The following is a 9,842-nucleotide window of genomic DNA, read 5'->3' as shown; positions in this document are numbered from 1 at the left end:
GACCTCAGGCACTTACCTTGCAATCCAGAGGAGTGATAGGCATAAGTAAATAATCATTCTATTTAGATCTTTAGATGACCTCAGGCACTTACCTTGCAATCCAGAGGAGTGAGTAATCATTCTCTTTAGATCTTTAATGACCTCAGGCACTTACCTTGCAATCCAGAGGAGTGAGTAATCATTCTCTTTAGATCTTTAATGACCTCAGGCACTTACCTTGCAATCCAGAGGAGTGAGTAATCATTCTCTTTAGATCTTTAATGACCTCAGGCACTTACCTTGCAATCCAGAGGAGTGAGTAATCATTCTCTTTAGATCTTTAATGACCTCAGGCACTTACCTTGCAATCCAGAGGAGTGAGTAATCATTCTCTTTAGAGCTTTAATGACCTCAGGCACTTACCTTGCAATCCAGAGGAGTAAAAGGCATAAGTAAATAATCATTTTTTTATATCTTTAGATAATCTCGGGCACTCACCTTGCAATGGAGAGAGCCAGCAGGATGAAGGCCGACGTGATTGTTGACGCAGCTTTGGAGTACTTCACCAGACGACATAGAGTAAAATTGGTGAAGTTCCACGCGTTGAACATCTCGTAGACATCACCTGAAGGCAAAGACGAAATGCAGAAGACTTTAGCTGGAGGTTTTCTTTGGGGGTTCTGATAGCTCAGATGGTAGAGCAATCACTTCATACGCAAATAGACCAAGATCGATCGCAAGTGAAGTCCCATGTTGGTCAGGGACTCAACTATGCGCCGAGGGAGGCTCGAACCCAGGACCTTCCGATCCGAAAGCGAGTGTCATACCACAAGACCACATAGCCGCAAGTTAAGTTTCATGATTTACAAATGAAACCAGAATGAGAAAATTATTGGTTACATCTTAACAAATGTAACCATTTTCCTCGGGTCTGTCCGTTATGAACAGGAAGTACGGTGAATGAGACTCGAAAACATAATGAAGCTTGAGTAATAAGGTCTGAGGTTCGATCCCCAGTCGAGGCAGACTGATTTTAGGTGATTTTTTTTCTTGTATTTTTCTTTCTTGCTTTGTCTGGCACCTTTCATACACACTTGTTCAGATCTTTATCTTACACCTGTGCCTGCTCCTTAAATTCTCAATTTAGTACCACATGGTCCATGAAGTTGGAGTTAAACCCGGTTATTCTACAACGTTAAATAGGAGAAAAGCAAGCGTTTGCTAACCTCGAAGAAGGATGCGAGTCTATCGCAAAGTACTTTCTGCCATCTCTAACAGACCCATCTACCTAATCACTGCAAGATGGACATGAGGATCAGAAAAAAACCTCAACTGCATCCAGGATCGATTTGTTCAAGAAGTGACTTCTCTAGAAACGTAAATATCGGAGATCCCCTCGAAAAACATTTACATCTTTTTTATTTAAATCTTGGATCGGAAGGTCCTGAGTTCGAGCCTCGCTCGGCGCATAGTTGAATCCTTTGAGAAGGCTCTTTACTTACATTCTCTCACCGTACTCAGGTGTAAAATGAGTACCTGGCCGTTAACTGCGTTGTCTCTGTCCGAAAAAAATTGTAATATCGCCTAACAGGCGCCTCCGCACTAGTTGCCCCCTGTAAGCAGGCACGTTCAGGAATGTTGCCTTGTTTGGCGCTACTGGGATCACTTATGTCAATAGCCGGATGAGATCATCGTTGGATTTTGGCCTTTTGGATGAACTCAGACAGAACGTTTCTTGAATAACGAGGCACGTAGGAGATGCAAATCGCTGGAGTACAACGGAAGATCTTCTTCCTGCAGATGGGCCAAATATTTTTGGATTTCGTCTTCCGTCATGTTGTGGATGGGATCGCTTTTGGCATCGTCGTTGATGGTGTTGTTGTTGTTGTTGTTGTTGTGTTGAATGTGGTTGTTGTTGTGTTTTGTGAAGATAGTAAATCAGTTTGAGTTGTTTGTTTATGGTGATCAAACATTGTGGTAGTGACGCCCATCCTGCGGATTCGACAATGTTGTTTTTTGTAAAATTTAATTTGAATTAGAACGAGCTATTGATGATATGCGTTTAGCTAAAATACTCATAACATCCGACATCCGGAGATAAGGTACCAACACACAAAACTATGTGTAACCTTAAACGTTAATAGTCCGATTGATATTATTTAGTGAGAACTGATCAATAAAAGTGGCTGTCTAAGCATAATAACAAAGAGCTAAATAACGTCAATTGAGTTCCTGCTATATCCAGCAATCCATAATGAATTCATTATTCACTAGTTTGTCAATGTTCAATTATTGGACAGTGCTAAAAAAAATGAAACACGCTGCTTGTTTATTCATTTGTTAACAAAACTTGAATTCCAACTGAGCATAATGACCAACTGACTGTAGCCTTCCTAAACTTACAGCCTGACACTGACCCCAAAATTACGTCAGAGGACAAGGCCAGAACACCAAAAGAAAACAAATCGTGGGTTTGTATTCAATCGTACATTGGGATCGCTTGTTTCCTTCAGCACTTCTAACGACAGCTTTCTGGGCACTATAAAAATCTAAAAATGACGTCACAATACATGTCCTAGTATCAGGCTATAAATGCTGTGCGCTTGGTTAAGAAACTCACAACATTGCCATCAGAAAATGTAACGGCGGACCAACACACAAAACCACATTGAACATGTATAGGCGAGAGTTTAGTGAGAATTACTCATAAAAAATAGATGGCACTTCATTCTATTTATAGTTCCGAGTTCACAACGGAAGCTGTTCTTGTAAGACAATGCCATAATCTATAGATGGTATGCGCTTGGCTAAGAAGCTCACAACATTGCCATTCGGAAGTATAACGGAACAACACACAAAACTATGTGTAAACTTGAACGTTTATAGTCTGGTGGTGAGTACAATTTAGTGAGTATTACTCATAAACGCGGATGGCAAGAAACAATAACAAAGACACGAGTGACGTAATCTTCATTCTGTGTAGAAGACATTGCTCTGGTCCTTTGAAGTCTTCGATGACGGGAAAGATGCTTTGCTACGACACGGCACAGCACATGGATGTGGTATTAACTCTGGATTGTACCTGGTAGATTGAAAATAACAGCATTGCTGTTGAATTTAGCATTGTAAGTAGGCATCTAGTGGTGTACTTTTATTTATAATAATGGGCATGATCTGTATTACATTTCCATGTGCTCGAGGTTATTGGTCACATTGCAAAATGTGCTCAAAGTGACCTACATAGTGAAAAGTGTTCACAGCTTTGAAATATCTAACATCAAGAATGGTCATTTTGTTCAGCTTGACACATGGGTATGTTTACAATTTTCATAAACAAAGCTGTGTGTTTACACTTATTAAGAAACATCCAATCATTGAACAACAACAAATCATGTGATTGATGACTTGGTTGGATGAAAACATGAATATAGATCGCTCCCATTGTCACTGATTTTATGACATTAAAATATAAAGACATGTCCAAACAAAATCGGACTAATGATATTACAAAAGGTCCCCACAAAAGTATAGACTGTAAATTATTAATTAAATTATAACTTTATTTTAAAAGATAAAGAGAATGTCAAAATAAAAATGAAAGTTTTGACAACCAAAACGTACCTATTCAGTAACATATGAAGACAATACAATACACACAAACAAATCTTGTCGTATCGGGTTTGCTCCTCTGTAATCTTGAAACAGCGTTGTTCTGATTTTTTCGTAAAGATGTGTAGAATGGACACTACTTCACTTTATACCGATCCCGACGCAACAAATATTGAGAACAACCGTGCTTCACAAATTTGTTTTACGAGAGATGTGATTTTACGACATATGTCCATTTTTAATTCGTCACTGAGCGACCAGCTTTTGATATTTTACAACACAGTGCTTGGTTTCCCCGTGTTATATTTGTTTTATTCTGTACCGGCCTGTATAACACAGTTTCAGCCTTCTCTGTGTTATACTTTATTGGGACATATAGTAACAGATTTACCTTCTTTGTACTATGATTTGGTCACCCGTTCACGGACTAACACAGAACAGTAGTCTGCACTGTGCCTTGCTATCTTCCGGCCCCGAACGAACTTCACACAATCAACCCTCCATTATGTGAAGGATAGCAAGTGACGTTTGGCGGCCTGCCATGGGTTTGTATAACCATGGTGAGTAGTATTCATATGATGACCGAGAGGCGTTGTCAACACAAGATAGCATTAGCAACCGGTTTGAAAAATAACAACTCATGGTCGCCTGAAGCTAATATCCCATTGAGACTTAAGCTCGTTATACAGTAACATGGCAATAATGACAGAAATATTAAAGTAAGGAATTCGTTGCAAAACCATTTATTTTCTGTTGTAGAGCAATGAATAGCCGGATTTATCCGAAGCCATCGTTAAGTTCTAGCCTGACACTGAAACCCAAAAAGACTGGCATTTTGATGTCATTATAAATTGTTTTTTGCACCGCCTAGTGAGTTGTCGATAGTAGTGCTCATGGAATCAAGTGGTCCCATTGGTTGAACTAGTGAATACAACTCACGATTTGTTTTCTTTTGTGGCCAGAGACTGGCATTCTGACGTCATTCTTTGATCAGTGTCAGGCTATAAATTAACGATGGCGACGATTTATCCCGGTTACTATAGATAGAATGCATTTGGCTAAAAAGTTTGCAACATTGACATCCGGAAGTGTAACGGACCAACACACAAAACTGTGTGCTACCATGATCCTTTATAGTCTGGTTGATACAGTTGAATATCATAACGTGATGCAAACATAAAAGGATGAGTAATCATTTTGAACTATCTATAAAAAGCTGTTTCGAGCTACACATTGCCCGAAGTAAAGACCAACACCAAAACGTTTACAACTTATATCAGTATAAGTTCATGAGCATACCTAGCGCGCGAGCAAAAATACATGCCCGATGACGTCATCTGCGAACTATCTATAGATAGTATGCGCTTGGCTAAGAAGATCACAACATTGCCATCAGGAAGTAAAACGGACCAACATACAAAACTATGTGTAACCATGAAGTTTAATAGTCGGGTTAATACATTTTAGTGAGAATTACTCATAAACGCGGATGGAGAGAAAAAAACAATAACAAAGACCCAAATGACGTCAACTTCATTCTATCTATAGATAGTATGCGCTTGGCTAAGAAGCTCAAAACATTGCCATCCGGAAGTATTACGGACCAAGACATAAAACTATGTGTAATCTCGAACGTTTTGATTCTGGTTAATACCGTTTAGTGAGAATTACTCATAAACGTGGATGGCAAAAGACAATAGGACCCGGACGCTTCATTATCAATAAGCTGTGCACTGATAGAAAACAACATACCGTCCGGAATTATAACGAATCAACACACAAAACTATGTATAACATTTAACGTTTAAAGATAGTATGCGCTTGGCAAAGGTGCTCACAACATTGCCATCCGGAATCATAACGGGCCAACACACAAATCTCTGTGTAATCGTGATCGTTTATAGTCAGGTTAATACAGTTTAGTGAGAATTACTCATAAACGCGGACGGCAAAAAGCAATAATAAAGATCTGAGTGACGTCAACTTCATACTATCTATAGCGTGAAACGATCAATAGCAATACGCTTCAACAGTCGTAACGTAACGTCACTTCCCTCGTAATGACGCATGGTAACTTAGTAACTGGCTCTAAACTATCGGAACAATGGCGGACACCCGTATGAAATATTCCTTCGACGAGCATAAAGCGTATTCAGAGGGGGAAAAAACGTTATTAATATGATCATGTTTTGACTTTTACACATTCTGATCACAAGACATATGAAAAGTTCTAGCCAGCATGAAGAATAAAAAGTACCGATTTTCTTTGTTTAGAGCCACGATGGCCGCCGTTGCTTGGCGACGTGACATCAGACTATTGAATCCAATTGCTTGATATCCTTTGAATATATAGGACGCTTGTTTATTGCAAAGTACAATCCACTAGACAGATCTAACAGACCCAGCTATCCATTCACTACTGGGTGGACAGAGGAGTCGGGAGAGGAAGGGGAGGAGGGGGGGGGGAGATCTTGAATGGCCCCGGGATCGATCTTGGTCCCTTTGCGTGTGAAGCGAGTGCTCTACCAACTGAGTTATCGGATGAGTATTGAATGTAAATAACTTTTTAAAACTATTTCACGCACTAAATAGCATAACACGTGTTCTGTCGTACTCTGGAAAAACACATATTAAAAAACTTGGCCAGAAAACTCAATAAACAAACTCAAACATCAATTTTTTAAAACCTTCGACTTCTCAGATGATCTTCACCCCAATCTACCCCTATCTTCACCCCTGTGCTTCTGAATAAAAAGCTTACCATCAATTAAGAAATGAGCTTAATAGTCAAATCACTAAATGTGCTCAAGCGCTTTAACGATCTGATTACATCAACACTAACCGTAGACGAACATGAGCTATTTTTTCAGACAGAGACAACGCTGTTGACAGCCATGTACTCATTTTACACCTGAGTACAGTGAGTGAATGTGAGTGAAGAGCCTTTTCCAAGGACTCAACTATGCGCCGAGCGAGGCTCGAACCCAGGATCTTCCGATCCGAAAGCGAGTGTCACACCACAAGACCACATAGCCGCACATCAATTTTTTTTTTTAAACTTCGACTACTCTAGTGATCTATCTCTGTCCTTATGCGTCTGAATAAAAAGCTCTACCTCTCATTTTAAGGATTGGGGTGAGGGGGGGGGGGGGGAAAAAAGGTCCTGGTTTCTGTGATGCTAAAATGTGCGGCTATGACGTTGTCTAGTGGTATGACACTCGCTGTCGGATTGGAAGGTCCCGGGTTCGAGCCTCGCTCAGCGCATAGTTGAGTCTTTGGTAGGAAAAGGCTCTTTACTCGCATTCTCTCACCGTATTCATGTGTAAAATGAGAACCTCGCCGTTAACAATGTTGTATCTGTCCGAAAAAAAGGGCAATATCGCAAATCAGGTGTCATGTCCCATCCTACATGTCAAGTGTTGCTATTGGTCAGGGACCCTTTATAAAGCGCTTTGAGCACGTTTAGTTGATATTGCGCTATATAAATACTCAAGTTTAAAATGCTTACTGGAAAATTGGGTTTAAACACTTGGGATCTGCATCTGATTATTTCCAATCAGCGCATCCGATTTATTTCCATTCAATACAACTATCCAATTTCACGCTGTTAGTCAGTCTTTATCACCCATCGTTAAAATAGGCCTCAATTATTGCAAATGAACTACAATCAATCAGTCGATTTCACGATTAGTTCAAAAGCGTCAGCCAAGCTTTATAAAGTGCAATTTCACTTTTAAAAAGTAATTTTAAAGAATAAACTTGAACTTTTATATAGCGCAATATCCACTAAACGTGCTCAAAGCGTTTTACAATGGGTCTCTGGCCGACAGCAACACTTAACATGTAGGACGTTAAATGACGCCTGTTAGGCGATATTAACACATTTCTTTTTCGGACAGACAACGCTGTTAACGGCCAGGTACTCATTTTACACCTGGGTACGGTGAGAGAATGTGAGTAAAGAGTCTTTTCTAATGACTCAACTATGCGCCGAGCGATGCTCGAACCCAAGATCTTCCGATCCGAAAGCGAGAGTCATACCACAAGACCACATAGCCGCACATGGCTAAGCGTGCTCAAAGGGCTATACAACATTACGCTTCAACAATCATGACGTCACTTCCCTCGTAATGACGCATGATAACTTAGTAACTGGCTCTGAACTATCGGAACAATGGCGGACGCCCTTATTAAATATTTCTCCGACGAGCATAAAAGCGTATCCAGAGGAAGAAAAAAACATAAATCTGATCATGTTTTGACTTTTACACATTCTGATCACAAGACATATGAAAAATTCTAGCCAGCAAGAAGAATAAAAAGTACCAATTTTCTTTGTTTAGAACCAAGCTGCTCATTGCTGGGCGACGTGACATCAGACTATTGAATCCAATTCCCGTGCAACGTGAAAACTTAACATAATATAGGACGAGGCATTTAGAGGGAAAGTCTAGATAAATAAAAAAAATAGGGTTCAACAGTCGTGACGTCACTTCCCTCGTAATGACGCATGGTAACTTAGTAACTGGCTCTAAACTATCGGAACAACAATGGCGGACGCCCTTATGAAATACTTCTCCATCGAATATAAAACTGTATCCAGAGGAGAAAGACATTATAAATCTGATCATGTTTTGACTTTTATACATTAGGTCATATGAACTAGTTCTAGCCAGCATGAAGAATAAAAAGTACCTATTCTCTTTGTTTAAAACCAAGCTGCTCATTGCTGGGCAGAAGTGGCATCAGACTATTGAATGCTTCAAGATGCCTGTGGCCATTTTTTCACACGCATCTGTGAATCTTATTCTTTACAAGAACTTAAGGTTAGAGGTCAAAATTGTTCAGTCCAGCCCATGCTAAATATTTGCCATCGAGCACAGAATAACTTGCAAATCTATAAAATTATAAAACTGTTTGTTTACAGATTGGTATACGAGCAACTTGCAAACGTCTTTGTGTGTGTGTGTGTGTGTATGTATGTGTGTGTGTGTGTGTGTGTGTAATTAATGGTAATTCTATCATGCGGCTATGTGGTATTGTGGTATGGCAGTCGCTTTCGGATCGGAAGGTCCTAGGTTCGAGCCTCGCTCGGCGCATAATTGAGTCCTTGAAGAAGGCTCTTTACTCGCATTCTCTCACCGTACTCAGGTGTAAAATGAGTAACTGGCCGTTAACAACATTGTCTCTGTCCGAAAAAAAATTATAATATCGCCTAACAGGCGCCATGTCCCGTCTTACATGTTAAATGCTGCTGATAGCCACAACCCCTTGTAAAGCGCTTTGAGCACGTTTAGTGGATATTGCTCTATATAATAATTTTTAAAAAATATATATATATATATATATATATATATCACATGATACCACTTACATCATATGACATCACACGTTATCACCATTATATGTAACCCTCCGCCTCAAAACGGTACAATGTCGGGATAGACTAGAGGATGGAAATCGGACGTATAGACACAAACGAGTGATTATATTCTGTTCCTTATCGTTGAGAATAGATACAATTTATTACATTGAAACGAGAGAAAAATGTGTATTTTATAAAATTTTACTTTTAAATTAATTTTTTGGGGCCCGATTCCCGACGATATGATACCGTGGTCACATATGTTACAATGAATGACGTAATCAGCCGGAGGGTGAAAAGGTTTGAACTGAGATATTGACAAGTTTAGTTAGGAGGTCAATTTTTATTTATAAAAATGAGTTTTTGTCATAAATGATTAAATCCACCCTTTTTGTACATCTTCGGGAAATATCAAAGCTTAATTTTGCTTCTAAATATTTGATGAAAAAGTATGAAATTTGAGAAAAGTTGCTGGATACCTTTCCCATACATCTGACCCAGAGGCGTGGCATGCTTACAGTATAAGGTGGTGCCAAAACCAGAAGAAAATGACTTAAAACGTGCTATAATATTTTGTAAATATAAAAGAAAGAAAAGAAATTTAAAGAAAAGATTTACTCAAATAAGTAAGAGGCGGTATATTATACCATTTCTTTTTTTTTTTAATGCTGTAATCCGCTTATTTTAAAAGATGGATGCGGTGCCAGGCATCAGATCAACCAATATAGTCACGCCTCTGATCTGACCATAACTTCATGAAAAATCACCCGATTTACTTCAAATAAAGATTAAAATGCTGGGGTGAGCATATTCTTTCAGAAAATGAAAAACAAAACACAAATCCAAAACGATCACCTTTCGACTGATTATGTCTTACACTGACACACAT

General features: G+C 39.2%; 1 protein-coding gene across 3 annotated transcripts in view; it reads right to left on the bottom strand.

Annotated features, from left to right (window-relative positions):
• Window positions 1–9,842, bottom strand: part of LOC144957048 (uncharacterized) — a 32,714-nt gene that overhangs the window by 22,277 nt on the left and 595 nt on the right. Inside the window, exons 2-3 of one of the 3 annotated variants that reach the window (XM_078887994.1) lie at window positions 1,646–3,061; window positions 478–631 (exon numbers count right to left, since the gene is read on the bottom strand). The exons of 1 other annotated variant lie outside the window; for it this stretch is intronic. In XM_078887994.1, the coding sequence (XP_078744120.1) occupies window positions 478–590 (113 nt within the window). In that variant the 5' untranslated portion in view covers window positions 591–631; window positions 1,646–3,061. The remainder of the gene's footprint in view (window positions 1–477; window positions 632–1,645; window positions 3,062–9,842) is intronic. One more of the 3 variants, XM_078887995.1, reaches the window with a different exon arrangement.

The sequence above is a fragment of the Berghia stephanieae genome, chromosome 11 (assembly GCF_034508935.2).
Source record: "Berghia stephanieae isolate SIO BIC M18660-M18661 chromosome 11, UCSD_Bste_1.3, whole genome shotgun sequence".
Taxonomy (NCBI): Eukaryota; Metazoa; Mollusca; class Gastropoda; order Nudibranchia; family Aeolidiidae; genus Berghia; species Berghia stephanieae.
The sequence above is the reverse complement of the archived record's forward strand: the minus strand, read 5'-3'. Positions and strand labels throughout refer to the sequence as shown.